The following is a 24,839-nucleotide window of genomic DNA, read 5'->3' on the forward strand; positions in this document are numbered from 1 at the left end:
TAATTGTTCAAATTTTTATTTTGATGCACAGTATGAGAAATGAACTCTTAAATCAACTGAATTTTATGGAAAATGAAACAGCAAATAAATTAGACCCATGTTAAAATAGAAGGTCAGTTAAATGTCCAAACTTAAGGAATAACAGCCACAGATAAACTTCAATTCTATAGTCTTCTTTCAGGAGGTCGAAGTCTTTTAAACACAACTTTACTATGCACTGGTCCACAGCTCAACAGCACATGGGAATGCTTAACAAGGGTGGTGATCAGGGACACGTTTCCTGCGAGAATCACAAAACATACACTTAAGAAAAAAAGGCAGCGGTGAAAGTGAAAAGCATGATTGTAACCAAAAGTCTATATTAAATATAAACACAGCTAGAATCCTACTTTTATTAAAATCAATTTTAAATGTATAAAAAGGATGTTTCTACTTCACAATTAACATCCCTTAATTACTATATCAGTAAGAGGACAGAAAAAATCTGCGGAATGTGAAGGCCTGTAGGTACTCAGCAGTTCTCAGCTTCTCATCCAAACAACCTACTTACCGAATATATATTCTCCAGAAAATGCTTAATTGATGTTTTAAACTAATATGTTAGTGAATTTTTCTAAATGAGTCAAAGATGGTTCTCTCAGTGATGACAAGGCTTTGAGGCTTCTAAATTAAAACTTCTCGATCACTATTCTAAATGAACAAAAACAAATGCCAATAGATAAGCTGGTGATGGGGTTGGGTAATTCACTAAAATATGCCAACAGTACCTCTCACATCTTTGATGTTAAACATTTATTCTCTGGTGACCATACAGTGAATCAGGAAGAGGGTGTAGTAGGGGTACTAGAGAAATTTTTTACTTAATGACTGTGGAAACACTGCTTCTAGAGGCAAGCTGAACAATTAAGAGAAGCAGAAAGGCATGAAAACAGATCCACAGAGTACAGCATACCGGGATCATACAGAGATAAACCTTCCAACCTTAGTAACTTACGGGAGTATGGCCAAAGGATGTCAATAAGAAAAAGTTATCAACCAGCTGTCACAAAACAATGATCTGAAAAATTAATTCCCTGGAGATTAATAATAAGTATGAAGAGAAGTCCACAGTCCAGTACACTTGGGAAGGCTGAGTGAAACAAAACTATTCATATTTCTTTACTGCAAATTACTCAGTATTTCTAACATATTTTAAAGACACTTAAAAAGAGGTACTATAATTTATATTTCAAATGTGGTTGAGGGTGCTAAGTTATTACAAAGACTTCTGAGGGTGAGTGCAATTATGTGACCTTGCCTGCAAGTCAGAAAATTTTACTTACACAACTCAGTTTCCTTCTGCTTGAAGACAACAGAAAAAGTAACTGTATTTAACCATCTTTGGTGGCAAGGCTTCCAAGAAAGCTTTGTCAACTTTTCCTTCCCTCACTAATTTTCCATTTCAAAATATAAGTGCTCCTCATTACCCTATCCTCCCAATACCAGGGGGAGAAAACCTAGATTTTTTCAGCCCAGTCCTTTCCACTCACCACAGTAGATTTGAATACCATTTCAGCTTTTCGCTCCACATCCAAATCACTATTTTCTACTCTTTCCTTCCTCTATCAGTAAGAGGAGAGCTGCCATTCATAGAAGAAAGCCAATGAAAGGAGTGCTGCACAAAGAACTCAGTCCACATAGGGCGTAAATTTCTAATAACATTCCTACTTCCCTCCTGTCCTCCTCTTGTTCTGTAGACATAGCAGCTGCTGGTGGACTGCGCCCCTCTTCTGCACTGATCATTTCCTCTCTCTGAAACTGCTCACACTTAAACACACTGAATTAACACAATAATAACCCATACCTCCTCTAGCTACTATCCCACGTCTCTGCTCCCATTCACAATACACTCCTCTAGAAAGCAGTCTATGTACACTTCCTCCAGTTCCGCTTTTCCCAGCCTCCATCGAATTTACTTCAGACTTCTGCCCCCTCTATTCCACTAAAACTGCTCATTAAGATTACCATCGACCTCTGTTGCTAAATCCAATTTTTAAAGTCAATTTTCAGTCCTTACCTTACTTGACCTATTTGTATCATTTTGACAGTTGATCACTCCTCCTCCTCAAATACTTTCTTCATTTGGCTTCTGGGACACACATTCCCTTGGTTTTTCTCCTACCTCAGTGGCACCCGCCACCTTAGAATTTTGTATTATGGGAAATTTCAAAAGTGTATAAAAGTAGAGACTGTATAATGAATCCTCATGTATCCATCATCCTGTTTAATAATTACCTATACTTTACAATCCTTCTTAGTAACCCTTGATGGTTGCTCTGAAATCTTTCCAAACTTGTTACTGAAATTCTCAAGCACTCAGTCCTAAAAAAATCCTTTTCCCTTCTTTAGCTACATTCACTGTCTTGGGGACTCAATCAGTCTCACAGCCTTATATAACACATACAGGCTGACAACTTCTAAATTTATAACTACAGCTTGAACTCTCCCCTGAACTAGACTCAACTATCCAACTAACTGCTTTCTCAACAGACATCTCAAACGTCCCAAACTGAACACCCCGATCTTCCTCTCCAAAGCCTTCCTCCACCTCAGGTACGAGAAACTCCTATTTTTCTCAACAAAAATCTTGAATTATGTGCCTCAGTAGTTTTATTTGTTTGTTTTGTTGTTGTTGTTCTGGTGGTTTGTAACTGTTATTTTATTTGCTGGGAATTTACATGTTTTATTCCTGAATTAAAAATGTTTAATACTGTCATGTTAAAACATAATTCAGATTTTTCTGACAAAATTCCTCTCCACCCTTGAAGAAATGGAAGTATGTTTAACATATTGGAGAAATGTGGCAATTATTAACGAGCTTTGAATAAAAACCTTATAAGACACCCCCCACCCCTAAAAAAAACCACCCTTGAACTATCCTTAATTCTCTTTCCTCTCAGATCTTACATCCAACCCATCATCAAATCTTGCCGGCTCTACCTTCACAACTAGTACCAATCCCTCTCATCACCTTCACCTCTATTACTGGTCCAAGCCACCATCCTCTACCATCTCCCTGAACTTCCACTAAATAAATGGTTTTGCTAACTACTAATTAACAATTAGTAATTTAATTAAAATTATTAACTGAATCTTCAAATGTTAAGATTTTTCTGGCCACTTAATCATTTTTGTGTGGAGTTTTTAAAAGCATCTTCATCTTAGAAGAGCTGCTGGAGGGACTTCCCTGGAGGTCCAGTGGTTAATACTCTGTGCTTCCACTGCAGGGGGCACAGGTTTGATCCCTGGCAGTGGAACTAAGTTCCTGCATGTCGCGCAGCATGGCCCCCCCCCCCAAAAATTGCTGCTAGAATAGGAACATATAAGGAACTCTGCACATAATGTGCCTAAGAACGTATATGTGAAAAAGTGGGGACTTCCTAGGTGGTGCAGTGGTTAAGACTCTGCCTGCCAATGCAGGGGACATGGGTTCAATCCCTGCCCCAGGACCATACCACATGCTGCTGAGCTACTAAGCCCATGTGCCACAACTACTGAGCCTGTGCTCTAGAGCCCGCAAGCCACAACTACTGAGCCCATGTGCTGCAACTACTGTAACCCGTGAGCTTAGAGCCCGTGCTCCACAACGAGAAGCCAACACAATAAGGAGCCCAAGCACCACACTGAAGAGTAGCCCCCACTCGCCGCAACTAGAGAAAGCCTGTGTACAGCAACGAAGACCCAATGCAGCCAATAAATAAATAAATTTACTATTAAAAAAAAAAAGTGTACCCAGGACAGAAAATGACTGGAGCCAACTCATCCTGGTAAACAGACATCAGTTCTTACTACTACACCCCCACCCCCAAGCTCTCTGGTTTCTGACCTTCCCAAGCCTGGCTCTTTATATGCCTTTTCAATCTTGAGGGCTACCCTGTGTTATCCACACCCTTCTCCCCACCTAAGCTTTTCTGGCTTAAATCTAAGAGTTGTGACTACATATTTTAAATAACTTGCAAAATACTGTTATCGAGACAAAATGGCTCCACTTCCCATCAACTACAATTATCAAAAACATACCTATCTTTTTGTTTCCATGTTAGTTTTTTCCTAAGAAACGTCTTTTAAAGTGTTACAATACCTTGGTGCTGCCTTGATGATGTTGTCCACACGAAGAATCACCTCTGCTGCTTCTGCTGCACTTAAGAGAACTTGTCGCTTCACTTGGAAACTTTCTGTTATACCCAGTACTGCCATATCTCCAATGGTACCTTCCTTCATATCTGAAAAGTATTTACTAAATAAACAACTAGTCTTAACAACTAAAGTATCAAAACATACCTAATGACATAGCAAATAAAATTAATCCTGATTTATAAAAAAATAAGATTACAACTAATTACTCAATTTAATTAGAGCATTCCCATCAGACTATCACTCAAGGAAAACCTTTTAGAAAACTGAAAGGTCAACTACTGATCATCTGTATTAATGGAGGGTAACTATGTCAAATAATAGAAGATTTATACACAACACTATATCACCTGTCTTTATCTATAAACAAAACTGCAGAAAATCTGCTCATCACTGGATACACCATGGATTCTTAAGAACTGGAAGAGAATTTAGAAGTCATCTACTTTTCTTATTAGAATCCCCCTTTGTCTCCTGACAGATCATTATTTATTAGCTCTCTCGTCCAGTGACAGGATTATCAAACCCCTACAACTGTTCCTTTTATGGCCTAGACATTTTGTTGGGAAATTTTCCAATTTGAATTAAGTCTTTTTCTGGCCACTTTTATGTATGTATCAGAGACCTGCTCTCAAGAATGTCTCAGAATAAGTTTACTGTGAGATTAGGAGTTAATACTGATTATAAAAGATACAGTAAAGTTTAAACTTACTTTAAAATATAAGTACTATTTTTATATATTTAAATTCTACAGTCATTATATGACAAACAAGTTGAAAAACTTCTAACTAATGTTACACCCCGTAGGGAATAATAAAAGTTTTGACAGTGTAGAGATTATGAAGTTAAACATTTTTCTAGACGGTATAATGGTTACAAAGGCAAGGGCCACAGGAGTCTTTTATGTGGTTATTATGAAAATTCATCTTTAAAGAAAAATAATAATAATAATAGAACCTGATAAAGAGGTACTCTTAATAGCTACCACAAGGTTCCAATGAATTTCTTACCCAGTCCAGCAGTTGTATTGCCTTCACTGTGGGCAGCTCGGAGCTGTGCCACCAGATCTGCACTGTCATAGCCTGCATTGTCAGCTATGATAGTTGGCAACTAGGAAGTGAAGAAGACACGGTAAATATCTATTTACTAAAAGAAAGTTAATTTACTAATTAGAAGAAAAGCTTTCTAAAATTACACATTTAGAAACAATGTAAAATCTGCTTCCTTTTAATTACTGCTCATAAAGGGGATAACCTCCAAAATCAAATTTAAGCAGTGTGAACTAATTCTTAAAGCCAAGAAAGTAAATACTTTCTGTCCAAGGTGGAAGAATGTATTCATTTAAAAGCCATCAATAACTACAAAATTTAAATTCAGGGCTCTCTTTTTCATTAAGTTACCATTCTCAGTGCTTTAGCATAAGACTCCATTGCAACGGCTTCTTTGCCTGGTGTTCTACTGGCGAGCTGTGTCACGGCATGAGCCATCAGCATCTCAGAAGAGCCTACAGGTTAAAATTCCAAGAACCTATCATTTATGCTTAGTTGTCTCCAAGACACTAAATTAAACTTCCCTTAAGAAATATTAAGCATTAAAAGTTAAGTGCAAAGGCAATAGGAAGTTCCTAAAAAAAACATTAAAGCCCAAAGCTACTACTACACTTTAAGAAATAAAATATGTTCAGTATTTTTCAAATGCTTACCTCCTCCATAGACTGTTCTAGAATCTTTCACAGTTTGGGCAAGAACACAAAGAGCATCATGCAAGGATCTTTCTGCTTCATCTAAAATTTGCTGAGTGGCACCACGCAAAACAATGGTGCAAGCCTCACCTAAAGTGAAAAAAACAGTAATGTTCTTATGTCACAGAGAACATTTAATTATAAAACACTGAAGTTTGCCTTCTATTATTTACGAAGGTTATATTTCGTTTTGAAAGCTGACGTGTCTTCCATTATTACACATTCTCTTTGCTAACAATCCACATTCCTAACAGTCCTAAGTTATCTAAAACAATTATACTGAATATGCACTGTTCACAAAGTTAACATAAGGCTACCCCCAAGAGACTGAAATTAATATACACCATGTTTCTCAAGAATTAAGACATATATTCTAGTAACTATAGTAACTGTTTCTTTCACTTCAACAGAGCCTACCAAAGATTTAGGAACCTAAACCAGGATCTACAGATCTACATAATCACTCACCAAGAGCTACCCCAGAAAAGTGAATGAGTTTGTCTTCTCCAATCATGACTTCCTCAATAAGTTTGCAACTTCCAAGCTTCACTAGTTCTGGGTGGTCAAAGGTAGAGGCAATTTCACCACCTATGAACAAAAATATACATTAATTAAATGAACAAGATTTAAAATTTGTCTTCTAACAAGCAGTAATGAACAGAAAACACAATTATTTAAGTTGACTGCTTACTATACACCAAGCACTCTGAAGCGCTTCATACAAATTGACTAATAATCATTTAGTCTTCACAACAACCCTAGTAAGATAGGCTTCATTTATCACCCCATTTAGAAATGGTAAACCCAAGGCAAAGAAATGTTTAGTTTCTCATCCAAGGTTATATATTATATAGTTCGAACAAATACAAAGGTGAAATTCAAATACAAGCAACCTGGCTTCAGACCTATATGCACATACTATATAATACCACCTCAATTGAGACTTTGACATTTACCTTGAAGTCTGAATTTAAATTCAGATTGTCTTCTAAATTCAGTCTAGAAGACCAGTACTCTTATGATCCAATATCCCAAAACAAAACATGAAAATATTTGACTATATATCAACAGATGTACTAACACTAGGAACTGCTTAAAATAGTGAGCACTCAGTATCTGTTAATTATCACAATAACTGAAGTGTCAGAAAGATCCTGTAATGCAAGGCCTACAAAAAAAAAGGAAATGTATACTGAGGATTTCCAAGAGCAAATATAATGAGAAGTCAAAAAAATAAATTCATTTTATTCCTTAGGTCTTATTTTTATTCCTATTTTCCCTCCATCTTCCAATGCTATAAACATTTCCTTTCCAGGTTCTTAATTAAGCAAAAGTTAGGTTTCCATTTTAAAACCCTTTTCTCAGACTTCCCTGGTGGTCCACTGGTTAAGACTCTGCAAATTTCACTGCAGGGCGCACAGGTTCAATCCCTGATCTGGAACTAACACATCGTATGCCACGTGGCCAATAAGCAAGCAAAGATTTCCTCAATCATCAATCAACCCCTTTTCCTACACCTGACTGATAAATCTGAATAATTGATGCTTTATTTCTATTTTACAATTAATTTATAAAAAGGACTCTGGTCTTCCCAACCCTACTAATTTATACTCATAATCTGTATAGCTGAAGCTCTTCTTTACTTTTAGTTGGCAAATTCCTGAGACTGCTTTGTGCTCTAGACATGAGACACAACATATGTTTGGGACATCATATATCCCAAATGAGACCAACCTGGCTTACGAGAATTTTCACTTAACCTACACTCACTCACACACATGCATCTGCTTACAAAATATTTCTAGACATTTTTAAGAAACAATTTCACACATCTTGACAAAAGATGAGTTACTAAAGATGGGAGCCACCACAAAGTCAACTTCACAGTCATATAGCTGGTGTGCTCGGTGCAATAAATTTTCTTCTGAATGTATGTGGCAATTTCATGTTATCAAGTGCTTATGACATCAACTTATCCCACAAGTGTGCTATCATTCACATTTCTTATGTTTTAATTCTGCTGCATTAGGAAAGAATTAAATAAACATAAGCATCGTAAGTTTTATCACCTTAAGCATCAAGTATGCAATAACTTTTATAGCAGGTAAACCCACTTCCAAGTAGTTAATGAAAGAAAATGTCACTTTTTAGGCCAAAAGACTATGCTTCTCAAATTATTAAAAATGGCTTAAGAAACTACTTTGAAATGAAACCAATTCTACTATCTACTTAGTATAGTTTAGTTTCTTCTCACATACATCAGTTCCAAACTAAATCTGATGTTCCTAGTGGCTTTACATCTAAAACACCACTCTCCTTAATTCTGACTGCCAGATCGCACAACTTTCCAACCTATTCATTCTTTTTCAAGCTCCTGAAAATTAGAGGATAAAGACTGTTATACCTAGTTTTCAAGCTCTACTTAGCGGTTACTTTAAAAACTGTTACTAAAAAAAAAGTGAACAACTGCACCCTATGTCATTTTCACATGGACGTATCTGTAAACGAACTTTCTAGCCACACCAGGATTATAAAATTCATACCTCTATTGAAGGATACTGGAGTAAACTAACTTTTCATCATATACTGCTGGACTGTTTCACACTTACTCAACATTTATTACTTTCATAAATTTTTAAAAATTAACAAAAGTATTTGACCCACTGTCTGGCATATAGTTAAATGTTCAATAAAGGTTACTATTCCAACTGTACTACCACACAGGGCACAAAGCATTCAACTACTCACTCAGTTCTAGAATTAAATGAATAAACTACGTAAGACTTAAGACTCCTTTTTTTAAGCTTTAGTTTATTTAGACTATGTTTAGAACAGTGGTCCTGTGGGTTTGTGAGAAAAGATACAGTATCTTTAAAAGAACACAGCAAAAATAAATCTATACCTATGGTGAAGCTGGCATTTAATTTGGTATATTAAAAATAATGTAACTAATGATGTCAAAAAGCATGTCACATTTCAGAATAACTGTTCAGATTCTAGGCTCCTTAAGGGGATTTCTCTGTACTTTTAGCAATGAGTTACATACACTAACACTCAATAAATCCAAGTGTTTATTCTATTAGAAATTAATGCCTTTTTCCCATACCTGTGACAAGAGCGAGGCGTTCCACACCTGCAAAATCTGCATGCTCAATAGCCATAACACCAGCAGCACCAAAAAGCTGTTCAGGATAATTATAAATTAATTGCCTGTAAATAAAATACAAAAAAATATTGCTCAAAATTGTTACTTCACAAGATAAAATACATTAGACTAAAAAATATGGAAACATTTTTACCTCACCAGTAATCAAAGAAATACACATTAGAACAAGATAACATTTACTTATACAATAAAATTTAGATATGTGTGAGAATTTTTATATAGAACAATAAAACTTTTCGACGTCCTCAATGTCTACGAGGGGAGTTTGTGTAAATCTCAATTTACCAATTGTGAAATACTTGACTTATACAATAGGAGTAAAAAGGTCATCTGTTTAAAAGTCTGTGACTTAAAAAAAGCCAAAGGAAAATTTTTTATAATTAGCATAAAGCACTGCTAAGCAAAGTGTGTCTTAACAGATTCACAGATCTCATAGAAGTTTAGAAACTTACTTTTAAAAGCCTACACACATTTGGCTTAAAACCATTATTTTCCATCAAATAGTAAATCTCTCTCAAAGTTAACAACTGCCTTTTCACTAACTGAAATGCCGCTTCTCTTGGTATTTTCTCCATTCAAAACAATCCATAAAAACCTTAGATACTGATGATAATTGACAATACATGTGGAAGGTTTACTCATTTTTTTTGCACAAATTAAAGATAAGCACTAAAACTTTTTTGGGGGGGGGCCTGCATTCAGTCTTCGTTGCTGCACATGGGCTTTTCTCTAGTTGTGGTGAGCAGGAGCTACTCTTTATTGCAGTGTGTGGGCTTCTCAGTGCAGTGGCTTTTCTCATTGCGAAGCATGGGCTCTAGGCATGTGGCCTTCAGTAGTTGCAGCACGAGGGCTCAGAAGCTGTGCCTCATGGGCTCTAGAGAGCAGGCTCAGTAGTTGGGGCACACGGGCTCTTAACTGCTCAGAGGCATGTGGGATCTTCCCAGAGCAGGGATCAAACCCATGACCCCTGTATTGGCAGGCAGATTCTCAACCATTGCGCCACCAGGGAAGTCCCAAAACTCCTAATGCTTTTCACCTCTTCATTCTTGTTTTATTCCTATGCTACCATTAGCTTTTTGCTACTTCAAACCCCATCATTTAATGTGGAATAAAATCTCTCTTCCAAATACATGTATACTATAGCCAAAACTAATAATGTAACTGCCAAATCAGAAAACTGTTTGTTATTGTTGACACACAAAGGTTCAATAAAGTATAGTAACATAAATCTTCACTAAAGTCACTACAAAGCTTGCTGTATAATTTTATTTGTATTTGGGAAAAAAACAACATTTCCTAAATAACAAATAACTAAATTCAATACAAAAGGATTTTCCTAAATCTCTGCAGAAAAAAGTCCTTCCTTGGATTACTATAAATATTGTTAGCACAAGCATACACAGACCTGTTAATAAAGCAATTTATCCCATGCTTAAGAATACGTTCAACTTTCTCCTTCATTTTTTCCTTTTCTGCATGTTCTATTTCGGCAACTTTTGCTGCAGAATCAACTCTAACCCGGGAACCAAATATCTAAGACAAAGGAAAGCATAAAAAAATAACATCACTTTCCCTACTCGCAAGTTTCAAAACATATTCAAACTTTTTAATGTAAATACACCAAAAACTATGTGTGCATGCACGTATGCATGGGTATAATATAAATGCATATTCATATATATTCTAGTTTTTTTAAGTGCAGCTGATTCCCAGCCCAAGCTGACAGCAGCTAGCAATTAGAATTCCAAGAAATGTAGTTAACGTACCTTAATTTTGTCTGTATCCATACCAGTATTTGCAATAAGAATTTTAGCATTTTCAATTCGCTTTGGTTGATTTACTCCAATTTTTTTATCCAACAGAAAGCCTATAAGGATAGTATTGTATTCAATATTTCAAGGCTGTGTTAATAAATCTTTTAAAGTAATTTGCTTTATCAAATTGCTCTTTCAAAGAATGCATTTAAGTCCAATTCATCAAGAACCTAAAAAGCATTCCACCAGAGCAATGACCATAAAAATCAATTTAGATCATTTAGAAAATAATATGCAAAACAAAATATACGAGCACAGTAGAAACATTAAGAGTAAACAGAGCAACCTATATTTCAATATAAATTAGTCAATTTAAAAAAAAAAGTAAACAGCATTTTGAATCTTTTGTCTCAGATACATACTACATTTGCAGCTGTGTGGGGCTGCAATGCAAAGCTATTGAGTCCACTTTCATCAGCTTAAAACCAACACAAAAGAAAACAAGCCGTGAAGATTCAGATACACAGGGTATTGCTAGAGATTACTGAACTTTTTAAAAAACTGAGGCTGATGATAAAATAAAATGCCTCGGACAGAAGTCAGACAAACCTGGCCCCCATCATGCTCATGCTGCTTACAGGCTATGTACGCGACCTTGGACAAACCTTCCAACCCTAGCTACTCATCTATAAACAGGAATACCACCAGTGGCAGAGATGCTAGTTACCAGCCTAGGGCCCTGCTAATTTGGAACTATCATATGAACTAAGTGTTGCATATCTATCCACGCTTTTTTTAGACACATATGTAATTTTTACCTTATTAAGCCATTATCACCTTGGGTTTTCTGCTCTATATTCAGCTGAACTTACTTCTCACTCACTGGATCAACATCATGAGAAAGAAGTGAGATTTTTAAGTAAAATTCCTATTAGAATACCTGGCACAGAGCAGACATTCAATGGTAGCTATCCTTGTTTTAATTATCTTTCCCTAACAGCAACCTCTATTAGAAATGTTATACAGCCCTTGCATATAAATTCAACCAAGAATATTTTCAGAATTGTTACTCCTGTGAAACAGAGATAAACAACACACATTTTTGTAACAAAACCCAGACTCCAATTACTGACTGGTAAAGCAGAAACTGTAAAGCACAATTTATCCCCTTTTTTCCTTCTCTACAGAAACAGAATGCCTACACTTTCTACAGTTCGTTTTGTGAATACACTGTGAAGATGCTTTGAAAATCCATACTGCAAGAACAAAACATACTATTCTTATGGAGATAGCAGTTGCTAAGACTCATTTATCACTCTTCAAGAACACCAGAAACTATACCCTCAACACCTGCCAACTAATTGGTATAACCTACCCAGACCCTTCCTAGAGACACATGTAATCCTGGAAAAAAGTGTCATTTGACAATAGCTGACTTCTCGTAAAAGAAAACTACTTCTCTTTATTGGAGACTGTAACTTACTACATGGTATAAAGTAAAACCTAGAGGTTATCAAAGAAATGCTGGGCAAGTATGAGAAGATCAAGCACACTGTCAATATAACAAATGGATTAAGATGACAAAAATGGTTGTAATGATTTGTATCGTTAAAGACAAGTTTTCTGACTTTGTAAAATGTCACTAGTCCTGACTAAGAGGATTCATTCAGTACTTAGCTTTCAACATCTGATCAATGCTTCTTTTCCTATATTCAATACATACATACCTTCATCTAAATAGGAATCTGCCAGACTTCCTCCTAGCTTCTTGATGACATGAATTGCCTCCAGATTACCAGAGCCTTTCAGTCTGAGAACAGCTTCCACAGCTAACTTAGTAAAGTGGTCTTTGTGATGAGTAAGAAGTTTTGAGGATAATGTTGTTCCTGCAATGTTCATTAAATCTTGACGGAATTTAACTTCGTCAGAACTAAAAAAAAAAAAAAACCAACAAAACAAAAAAACTCATGCCCGTTCTTAACATGCTTCTCTGAAGTTATCAACCCTGTTTTACTTTTCAAAATTTATTCAGACTTGTTTGTCAATAGATACTTTCACCTCAACCAGTCAGGGCTCTAAGTCACATGAAAAAAATTAAACCTTATCAGTAATCAAGAAATACAAATTAAAGGATACTATTTTCCCCACCAAGCTGGAAAACTACGAAAAGAGAAACACAAACAAACAAAAATTTCAAAAACACGGGAAAAAAGATATTGTTACACAGCTAGTGGGACTGTAAATTAATGATTTTTTTTATAGAGGACTACTTGTAAGGTAAATAAAAATGCCTTTAAATACATACACACCTTACTTTTTTAAGTAACAAGTCTATCACAACATTATAAAGCTAAAAACTGTCAAAATACAAATCTCCAATTATAGACAGGTAAACTATAGCAGTCACATAATCAATTACATACCTCTATTAAAACTAACATTACAGAGAACACTGACACCTAGAAATTGTGTCTGTTATTCAATTAGGTTAAAAAGGCTAAAAAACCCTCTATACAATGATATTATTTTGTTTATTGTGATTATATATGCAAAACACTGGAAACCCAAACTTTAACTTTAGGTACTTTCTCTAGGGGGTAATGTGGGTTTTTTTGGTTGTTGCTGAGACACCATGAGGCAATAGTATCATGTTTCTGTATGCTTTTCACTGCTCTCTAGACTTCCTGCATTGAATATATTTTGAAAAGAACATTAAATGTTTACAACAGTAGTATTTTGGTATACCAACCCATGGTCGACTGCAGAATTCAACAGAGCCTGTCTTGCTGCCTTTGTGGCTTCTCTCCAACCCGCAATAATGGTCTGTGGATGAATCTTTTTTGCAATTAAAGATTCTGCTTCCTATAAACAGTGGAAGACACACATGAATACTAAATCTGTAGTAAGAAAGAACTTGATTACTTCTGACAGTCAAAACCACAGAAGCAAAAAAACCAAGTAAGATGAGGTTGAAGTTGCTTAGATATTCTCACCCTTAGTAATTCTGCTGCTAAAACAGTAACAGAGGTAGTGCCATCCCCAACTTCATCATCCTGAACTCTTGACATATCTAGGGGGAAAGAACAAATCTAGTTATTAACTCACATTTGATTCTGCTTTTTAAATTACTTCTCAGTAGCTTACCTAATTCTCCAAATATATCCACTACCAATCTAAAACTCACTTATCTAGGTTTCCTCACCTGACAAATTCTTTGGAACTTTTCAGTCTGAAATACAACAGTTTTACCACCAGTAAGTACATGGCACACCAGAAGTTTGTATTCTGTAAAAAATTTTACTGAAGTATAGTTGACTTACAATGCTGTGTTAATTTCTGCTGCACAGCAAAGTGATTCAGTTGTATGTATATATATTCTTTTCCATTATGATTTATCACAGGATATTGAATATAATTCTTTGTGCTTTATCATAGGGCCTTGTTGTTTATCCATTCTATATATATCAGCTTGCACCGGCTAATCCCAAACTCCCAATCCATCCCTCCCCTTCCCGACTTCCCCCTTGGCAACCACAAGTGTTTCTGTTCCTATTTCATAAATATGTTCACTTGTGTCACATTTTAGATTCCACATATAAGTGACAGCATATGGTATTTGTCTCTGTCTGACTTACTTCACTTAGTATGATAATCTCTAAGTTCATCCATGTTGCTGCAAATAGCATTATTTCATTCTTTTCTATGGCTGAATAATATTCCCTTGTGTACGCATATCACATCTAGAAGCTTATATTTTAATAAGTCAATTAAAAAGTAAATATTCAATTAATCGAAAGGACAGTCAACACAGCCTATTTAAAATTGTTTCCAAATGTTAACAAAATGTCATCCTCAGACTCACCAACTAAAACTTTAGCAGCTGGATTGTCCACACCAATGTTTTTTAAAATAGTTGCACCATCATTGGTTACCATAAGAGAAGCATCTCGTCCACTGCTTAACAGAATTTTGTCCTAAAAGGAACATGTTTGGTTCAAGTTAAGATATAAGTACACCTGGAAGAACGCACAGATTAATCAGTACTCTCATATATTGCTAATGTGTAAATATTCTGGATGGTTATTGGCAGAATATATTCAAATTTCTTCACTGCATACACCCCAAAAACAAACCTTGGTGTCCTACCCTTATCTACCCCTAAAGACAGCAGAACAACAAAGACATGAACAAGGCTGTTTCAGTACTGTAATAGCAAAAGCAATGGACACAAACTAAGTGTCCCTCACAATACAATAATAAATATAAACTATAAAATAAGCAAGATGCAGAATACTACTTGACAGAGAAGAGGCATTATATCCATTTATACTGTAAGGAATTAAAAAAACCAAGCTACAGAAAAAGTAACATACAAATAATATCTACGACAATAGAAAACAATGTTATCTATTACAATGAGAATACATAAAGCAATAACTTATAATACATAAAATACCTGTACATCTACATAAGAATAAAGACAGTGGTTAGATTTACATCCACATGGTAACAGTGGTTGTCACTGGGGAGGGGAGTTGCATTGGGGTCAGTGGTAGAAGGGGACTTCAGCTGTAAGGGTACTACTTTGATTTTTAGTAAGGAAAATATATCCGTGTCTTAACTTTTATAATTAAGTTAAGTTTTAAAGATTACAAAGCATCCCAAAAAGTTTTAAGATCTAAGGGCTCTAAAACAGTACTAAAAAATTAAAATTCCCTGTTTTTCTTACCATGCCCTTGGGTCCCAACGTGCTCTTTACCAAGTCTCCAATAGCGATGGCACCAATAAAAGAAGACTGCAATAAAAATCAGAGATGGTCAAATAAAAATCAGAAGTGGTCAAAATCAACTTCACAGTCTTACAATTGTAAAAACAAACAAGCAAACAGTTTTATCTTTATAAGAATGAGAAAAAGGCTTACCAGACGAGCTGTCTCTGCCCTCTCTTCATCAGCTCCAGCCTTGAAGATGTTTACAGGTGCAAGGGAAAGGGACGCCTAAAACAGAAAACCAAGAATCAGTTTGAATACCAGTATTCTTGAACACATATACTTAGATGCCCTCCACTAGACTTACAAGTAGATACCTAAGAGAAAATTAATTTACAGAAAACAGTATACTGCTTTAAGCAAATGAAACTCTCCATCATTGGGGCATTTATTTAAAGCGAGGGAGGAACTCAGGTGACATTGTTTCTTGGATCTCTAAGCAATTCAGGAAGAAAAATTCTACACCAAAGAGACTGACTGTAAGCATGGCAAGACCAAAGATGGCAAAGATGCTTTTAAACTGAGAAGAAGGCAGGCGGGGTGGCTGGCCACTCGCCGGACGACCGCCAGGAGGCCGAGGGAACGCGGCGGCCCCGCTTCCACCTCCACCCTCCGGACGCTGCAGGCTCCGCCCCGAGAAGGCGGGCAAGGCCCGTCTCGCCGACCCGCCCTGTGCACTAGAAATTTCTTCGGGGGTGAGCCCCAGGCCTCAGGGTTCTGGGGCTGTGGAGAGGCCGGGTCAGAACAAGATGCTGGCCTTGAGGCCCACCCCTGCCCCTGGCCCGCAGGGAGGGCCTCACCTGCGGGCCCGGCGCAGGCCACACGCCGCGGCCTGCGCCATGTGCGGAGAACCCGGGGGACAGACACACGGAGCCCGCGGCGCCGGGATACAGATGAGGCAGCGGCCGGCGCAGGACGGCGGGCCACGGAGGGCCACGGCTAGGACCTACGGGCCCAGACTCACCATGGTTCCGAGGAGTTCGGCACACACGCTAACCCCTCACAGCTCGCGCCCGTGTCCGGAGGGAAGAGAGGCCGGAAGTGACGCCAGACGCTCTGCCGCAAGGGGCGGGGCCCCAGCCGGCGCGCAGCTCGTCCGGGCACCGCCCTGGGGGCAGGGAGGGGTAGCGTTTTGAGGAGAGCCCTGCGGCCTGGAAGAGCCGTCTGGTCACGCCGGAGGGGCGGGGCCTCGGCTGGCGCTTCGCTCCCTGTGGAGGCAAGCCCGAGACCAGGAAAGGGGAGTGCTGGACGCTTTGCGTGGGACCCAGAGGTTTGGGAGCAGGACCCACCCAGATGAAGAGACGCTGCACCTTAGGAGTTGCCGTAGCAACGGAGTTCTTTCTTGCACGTTTAATTTTTCTTTTCTTCCATTTAACCTTTAAAAAAACGTTGCTTGAAGTACTACTTATATAGAGTTTAAAGAGTTATATACTAATGTAATAGGGGCGGAGGCAGGCGCGTGGCTGTTAGAGACCGACTGGTCGTGCCTCCCCCCCCCCCCATTGGTTGATGTCACAGTGTCCCTCCCTCTCCCTTTCCTCAGTATAAAAGAAGCGTGAATTCGGACTGAGGGAAAATAGTTTTTTGAGACATTAGTCTGTCATCTTCTTGGTCTGCTAGCTTTCGTTTTAAAGTCATTATTCCTTGCCACAGCAACTTGTCTCCTGATTTATTGGCCTGTTGTGCGGTGAGCAGAGCAAACTTGGGCTCAGTAACAAATTGTGGTGAAGTCAGCCAGGAGCCTTGTTGCTTGTGGCCAGCCAGCCCTGGTTTGGGAATTTTGGGGTAAGGCCCTAGCAGCTGCTGGGACCACTTGTCTTGAGGATCTTCCCTTCCCTTCCAAATTCCCTAAAGCAGCACCAGCTGCCCCAGCACTTGGCAGCTGGAGCAAGGAATCAACATTTGGGAGCTAACAGGCTCCGTATAGGAGGGTAAGTCACTCTGATGTGTACAACTGGGAACATTTGTTTTGCATTTGATTGGGGTATCCTGTTGGAGAGGGGAATTGCTTTTGGACTCTATCTGGTTTGTGAACCGGTTTTGTTTTGCTTCTGTTTTACATTCATTCATGATGAAATCTGTGCTTTTGGCACTGGAATTTGCACGTGCTTTTTTTTTTTTTTTTTATGTTTTGTTGTTCTTGAACTTATAAGTATGGGAAATACTCCATTTGCCCCTTAAAGAAAGCCCTTTGGGGCATATCTTAAATAAATGGGTAAAACATAGCTGTGGGCCTATGACTAAGAAAGAGATGATATTCTAATGTAGTAGTGTGTGGTCCCAGAATATTGATATGTTAAGATCAGGAGAGGGATGGCCCTTGAATGGCTCACTTAATTATTATACGATCTTGCAATTAGAATTGTTTTGTGAAAGAGCAGGTAAAAATGATGAGATTCCATATGTAGAAGCATTTATGCTATTGCATCAGGAGGACAAGAAGTCAGACAGCTGCCACCTTATAGTACAGCAGTCTAAAAGGAAAACCAAGGGAAAACCTGTACTGCAAGACAGAGAGGGAGAAAATGAGAGTGAGGACGTGTTCTTTCAACACTTAAACCCCCCTTCAGGCAACCGGGCTCTCCCACTGGCCAAGCAGGCTGCACCAGCAGTTGTTCTTACCCCCACCCCTGTACCACCAACATAGTCACAGCCTCCTGTTTCCCCTACTTATGGGAATCAACGAGAAGTTTTTATATTAGCCCCGGGGTACAGGGGCCTGGTTTGGTGTCACCATCTAAGACCTGACAGGGAGCCACATCTGCAGCAGGGCACTTTCCCTTGTGCCGATGGCCTTCATACAAATGGCCAACCAGGCGGGTTCCTATGGATGCACAGTCCATCCTCCACTTCAGATTTCCTTAACTGGAAAGACCATAACCTGCTTACCGAGAGGACCGCCTCCGCGTGACTGAGCTTTTCACTTCTATCTCTGCCACTCACCATCCCTCTTGGGCAGGCATTCACACTCTTATGAATATGATGCTTACTGGGGATGAAAGGAGGATGGTCATTGACAAGGCTAGAGAGGAAGCACTCCAGTGTCATCTAGCAGATCCAGATGGAACTCCAGAAGCAAATCTGGCAGTTCCTATTGCTAAGCCTGACTGAGATCCTAATAATGGAGATATGCCACACCTAGAGAATTATAGGAAGTGTATCCTAGTGGGTCTTTGAAAGGGAGTACCTAGGCAAAAGACCTTAAACAAAATTCAGGAGATACACTGAAAACCCAGTGAGGATCCATCAGAGTTTTTTAGAAAGAATTTATCAAGCTTACTGGCACTGCACTGATGCAGACCCTGAGGCCCTTGAAAATATGAGAAAAGTAAATATGATATTCATTGGGCAAAGCACCCCAGATATAAGATTATATAAGTCACATGGTGCATTTGGAATGAACCCTTCTCAACTAATAGATGTTGCTTTTAAAGTGTTCAACAGCAGGGAACAATGACAGAAGCAAGAGAATGCAAGAGGGAATGCCACTTTTCTGGCAGCAGCATTGCATTCCAGAAGGCAAGTAACCCAAAGAGAGGTAAGCCACCATTGGGGAGGGAACAATGTGCTTACTGTTAGGAGGAAGGGCATTGGAAAGAAGATTGCCCCAGGCTAAAGAATAAGAAAACAATAAAAGAAAGATGGGAGCTTCTCATATGGTAGGAGATGGACACTGATGGTGAATGGAGAGGCCTGGGGGCTCGCTTGGACTTGAGGTATCCGATTCCAGTTTCCGGGAAACTTTGACAGTGAGGGACGAGTTGATTGCCTTTCTGATAGATATGAGTGCAACATACTCTGTGGTAAATACCAAAGTGGCACAGAAAACATCTCAATCCATCCTGGTCTCAGGAGTTTCTGGAAAAGTACAAAATTGTTCTTTCTTACAAACTCTAGAATGCCAATTAGGGGACCTTACTGTGAAACACAGTTTCTTCTATATGCCAGCGTGTCCAATCCCTCTTTTGGGCCAAGATTGCCTTTGTAAATTAAATGCCCAAGTAACTTTTTTGCCAGGACATCTTGACATCTGGGTTCCACTGGAGCACACTGTAAGCCTAGAGATGGCACTCATGGATGCCCCAGAAAAGGAGACAGAGCTCTCCCAACCTCCAAGGTCTACAAACAGGTAAGGCCAGAAGTGTGGGTTGATGGCACCCCAGGGAAAGCCAAAAACGCATGGCCAATACAAATCCTGTTTAAAAGGGATGCTGGGGAACTTCCCTGGTGGTCCAGTGGTAAAGAATCCACTTTCCAATGCAGGGGACGTGGGTTCAATCCCTGGTCAGGGAACTAAGATCCCACATGCTGCAGGGCAACTAAACCTGCATGCCACAAATACTGTGCCTGCACGCCTGAACTAGAGAAACCTGCACACCAAAACTAGAGAGAGAAAACCCTCATACCACAAGTAGAGAGAAGCCTGAGCGCCTCAACGAAGATCCTGCATTCTGCAACTAAGACCTGACGCAGCCAAAAATAAAAGAAAATAAATATTAAAAAAAAAAAAAAAAGATGCTGGGACACCTAACCTAAAATAATACCTTCTGAGGCAAGAGGCCCAAAAGGGAATTCAGCCAATTCTCAAAAAGTTTTTGAAAACAGGACTGATTAAACTTTGCAGATCCCCGTATAACACCCCGTATCCTCCCAGTCAGAAAGCCAAATTCAGCAGAGTAATGCTTTGTCCAAGACTTGAGGGTGGGGCAGGCGCAGGGCTATAATAGTCTGTCATCCTCTTGGTCTGCTTGATTTCTGATTAAAGTCATTATTCCTTGCCCCAGCAACTTGTCTCCAGATTTATTGGCCTGTTGTGCAGCAAGCAGAGTGAGCTTGGGCTCAGTAACACTAATAATGGAAAACATAATTCACCAACCACATTAATTCCTCTCCTCAGAAGCAACCACTCTCCACTTTTTAAAAAATTTACCATCATATTACTAAATAATATATTATTGATATTTTAATTTTAAACTTTTAAACATTATTTATTGAGTAAGATGGAGGAAGACTTACATTTCTTTTATTGAATCGTAAAACACTTTTTTTTCTTCACATCTTTATTGGAGTATAATTGCTTTACAATGTTGTGCCCGTTTCCACTGTACAACAAGGTGAATCAGCTGTATTTATACATATATCTCCATACCCCTCCCTCTTGAGCCTCCCTCCCTATCCATCCCTCTAGGTCATCACCAAGCATCGAGTTGATCTCTCTACGCTATGCAGCAGCTTCCCACTAGCTATCTATTTTACATTTCGTAGTGTATATATGTCAGTGCTACTCTCTCACTTCATCCCAGCTTCCCCTTCCCCACCTATGTCAAGTCCATTCCCTACATCTGTAAAACGCTGTGTTTAATTGGACTGTCCAGGACAAGGTCTTGTGAGCTCTGATGGAGACATTTACTTTGTCCTGCTTGCTCACTTTCAGGAGATTTTGCATTTCACTCATTTTCCCCTCCCCCCAACACAGTTGTAGAGATGACTAACATCCTCTTACATAATGTCCTGGTAGAGAGCAAAATCAATCCCAAATATTTCCGTTTATTAAGAACAGTCTTCTACTTTTTCTAAGTTGACCCCCTGAGACGCTTAAAGCAAAATTTTTGTACTTAAAAAAATCTGTTTAGCTTTGCATCTGATAACTTTTTCTCCCTTTGACTAACTGATCTCCTAGCAAGCTCTTGGATTGTGGCAATTGTTAACATTGATAGATTTTCAATTTCTTAAAAAATATTTATTTGGCTGTGCCGGGTCTTCATTGCCACATGTGGGATCTTTGTTGTGGCAAGTGAACACTTAGTTGTGGCATGTGGGATCTAGTTACCTGACCAGGGATCAAACCCAGCTCCCCTGCATTGGAAGCGTGGAGTCCTAGCCACTGGACCACAAGGGAAGTCCCAATGTTTTCAATTTTTAATTGTCCTACCCTTCAGGTATATGCTAAGAGGGTTAGTTTATACCAGGGATTGACAAACCATGGGGAGTCAAGACCAACCTGCCACCTGATTTTGTATGGCCAGAGAATTAAGAATGATTTTTACATTTTTAAGTGACTGAAAACATAAAATCTTCTGTGGTACATTAAAATTATATGAAATTTATATTTTGATGTCCATAAAGCTTAGTTGTAACACAAGCAAACTCATACTGGGCAGTACAATACAAAGCTATATAATGGAAGAGTTGCGTAGTTGTGACAGACTCTATGGCCTATAAAGCCTAAAATATTTACTATCTGATCCTTTACAGAAAAAGTTTGCTGACCCCGGTTTATACTATTTCCAAGATCCACCATGAAAAAAGGTGTTCAGATTGGCCAAATTATTTTAAATCTACCAAGAGTTTTGTGCTCTTTGTGGGAAAACTTGCTCTTCTTTCAGGAAATGCACCTCACCAGCAGATCTCAAATCACACACTGGAATGAAGAGTCACAATAACAAGAAGCTAGGATACTTGCACAACATTGAAAACAGCTGTTTTTATTGTGGGCAAAATCACATATGTGGAAATATTATTATGTCCTCTGGCAGACAAGTCTGAAACTACAGGTGATGGAGAAACCAGCGCCCCCTCCCTGCTGGTCTTTGGAGGGGGCGGTAGGGAGGAGAAACGTAGCCAGGGGCTCTTGGATAGGGACTGGGAGGCAGGCTCTGCCACCTGTGGGGCAGAGACCAGAGACGGCCAGGAGGACCCCCTATGAGGGGACTCCCAGCAATTTGTCCTTTCTCCATTGTGTTCGTTTTTGACTTTTTCTCCTTTCCTATGTCACTTGGTGTCACCCTTGTGCCCCAGGGGCTAAACACTCAGCTTCAGGAACCAGACTGTGGGGCTTGGATTTCAACTCTTCCATATATTAGTTTTGTAATTTGGGGTGGGTTCTATAAGCCTGCCTACTCTAATCTATAGCAATGTGAGAAATAACCAAATGATTTATTGTTTTAAGCCACTAAGTTTTAAGGTGGCTTGTTGCACAGCAACAGATAACCTAAACACTCCTTTTTAATAATGCCTTTGAAAAAGCATTTATCCAGTTTTGCTTCCGTTTTAGTCTCCCTGCCTTATTAAAATGTCCTCTATTGTATTCTCCATATTGATGTCAGAGTCAACTTTATGTTATTTCTCCAATGTTTAAAACCCTTCAAATTCTCTCACCTCATTTAGAGTAAAACAAAAACTCCTTCACATTCTATACCTACGTGCTGTCTCTCATTTCTCCCTTCTTCTCTATCCCCCAACCTGCCTTTGCACCCTGTGCTCCTGGCATATGGAGCCTTTGCCACCACTCAACATTACGATCTTTCTACACCTGTGTGCCTTTGCTCATTTAATTTCTTCTCCCTAAAATATCCTCTCCTCTCCTGCCCTAATCTGTGAAAGCTCTCATCAAACACCCCAGGGATTACCTCCTCTAAGCTTTTCTCGAAAACCTCCATTTTCAGGCTGTTAGGTGCCCTTCCAAATATGTGCCTTTATTACATCATATATTAAGAATTGGAGTGATAATTTTTTTCAGTTCTCCTAGGTATATAGCTACTACTATTCTAGAGGTATCAGAGAGATGGTAATTCTTTATATATACTTTATATGTTAGGGCTTAGTTCTCTGGGGAGAGGAAGGGCACTGCCCTCAGAAGGGCTGTTCTAAACTACAAATTCTTTTGAGAACAAGAATTACTATCTTTATTACTAGCATAGGGCCTAGTTCGTGCTCATTCATTAAATAAGAACATGTGACTAGTTATTGTCTTCAAAGGAACTCAAAGGAAAAATACAGAAATAATCCAAAAAAGCTTTTAATTTCTGAGAACAAATACCCAAGTTTTGCAAGATGTGGTGTCCGTCACATCTTAACCCGTGTATGTGTTCCATGGTGTCTGGTACATAGTAAGCACCTGATTATTTGTGGACTTGTCTATTCCCTTTACTGTTTAAATGATCCGTCTTGAGCTGTACCCAAATAAGCTTTGCAGTGCCACTCAGTGACAAAAAACAGGTCTGGAGTCCCAGCCCTGAGGACTACTAGTTTGAATGACCAAGAAGATAAAAACTGTGAGAGTCTGTCAAATACTTAAAATTTCATTTCCCTTTGAAACATAATCCTTGACCCATTATATGTTCACTTTGAAAATGGAGGCTGTGATATGAGACTAAGAAATAAAACCTCTTACCATAAAGCTTCAAGAAATGTGTGAAGTATAAATACAGTGAAACTTTAAATAGGTATCCAGCCAAACTTTTATTGGGGTTTTATTGCAATCTACTTTTGGCAATAAGGGGAAAGTAACCATAAGAACTCCAATCAGATTTTATTCAACAAAGCAGCTTTTCATGAATGCTTAAGGTTAGTGTATAGTCAGCTCAGCTTCCAGTATCAACTTGAGTACCTCGTCATGGGGATTTATGCTAGAATGACAACAGTAAGGCATTGCAAGATCCTAAATCATGTAAGATTAAACCATATTTTACATATAATTTTTAGGACAGTATACTAATACTCTACAATAAATAAGGATTTTGAAAACGTGTTGCTTAGCCCTTGTTGAACTAAATTCAATTATTAGCTTATTCTTTAAGTACTCCAGTTAATAAAGGATTGACTGTACTTCAAGAACTCTGACTTTTCCAAAGATAAGAAATTACTTCCTATTTGTTAGGACAAAAATTAAGCTTAAAAGCACATTCACACCTGACCTTAAAAAGCATGTTCACATCATATATGAGATAACTTCCTCATGCCTGGGAACATGGTTTATATAGCAAAAAGTCATATGCAAAGGACAACTAGAGGGCAATCCTCCCATCTCCACATCCTCCAGAAAGCCACACTTGGCCTCAGTGTAAAAGTTATATTTTATTGCCATGCTACAAAATGTATGACGTTGGCACTGACAGGGAGAGAGAGAGAACAAGGGTGGGGAGGGCTAGAGGGCAAAAGATGTTGTTACATATACAATAAGGTTTAATCAACAGTGGTAAATTTTGCCAGTATTAAAAATGCAAACCAAAATTTAAAATGCTGATATGAAACAGCATTAAAATACAATTTATGCATAGTACAGTATCACTTATGTCTTTTATTAGAGAAATATGGAATGTTTATAAATGAAATTAACCATAGGGGGTAAAATTCCTATTTCACATACAATTTGGCAATGGTAGTCCCACTGTTAGACAATTTTTTATAAAAGACAAAATTAAAAATCTAATAAACTACCTTTATACAAAGTTGCTA

At 38.5% G+C, this 24,839-nt stretch overlaps 1 protein-coding gene across 1 annotated transcript; it reads right to left on the bottom strand.

Moving 5' to 3' along the window:
* On the bottom strand, positions 1-16,671 carry CCT2 (chaperonin containing TCP1 subunit 2). Its single transcript, XM_057742173.1, has 16 exons — positions 16,567-16,671; positions 15,756-15,830; positions 15,564-15,629; positions 14,697-14,808; positions 13,828-13,904; positions 13,584-13,696; positions 12,562-12,764; positions 10,847-10,947; positions 10,486-10,613; positions 9,021-9,124; positions 6,383-6,502; positions 5,876-6,004; positions 5,574-5,677; positions 5,184-5,283; positions 4,121-4,262; positions 1-280 (listed from the first exon to the last, which is right to left on the bottom strand). The coding sequence occupies exons 1-16, from the start codon at positions 16,567-16,569 to the stop codon at positions 250-252; spliced, it is 1,608 nt and encodes a 535-aa protein (XP_057598156.1). The 5' UTR covers positions 16,570-16,671; the 3' UTR covers positions 1-249.
* Positions 16,672-24,839: the final 8,168 nt, after the last annotated feature.

This window comes from Hippopotamus amphibius, chromosome 7 (genome assembly GCF_030028045.1).
Source record: "Hippopotamus amphibius kiboko isolate mHipAmp2 chromosome 7, mHipAmp2.hap2, whole genome shotgun sequence".
NCBI classification, from domain to species: Eukaryota; Metazoa; Chordata; class Mammalia; order Artiodactyla; family Hippopotamidae; genus Hippopotamus; species Hippopotamus amphibius.

Coding starts and splice junctions, on each gene's coding strand:
- CCT2 (XM_057742173.1), bottom strand. Junction 12,765..13,583: donor AATTCTGCAGTCGACCATGG/GTTGGTATACCA, acceptor TTTTTTTTTTAG/TTCTGACGAAGTTAAATTCC. Junction 6,503..9,020: donor ACGCCTCGCTCTTGTCACAG/GTATGGGAAAAA, acceptor TTTTGTTCATAG/GTGGTGAAATTGCCTCTACC.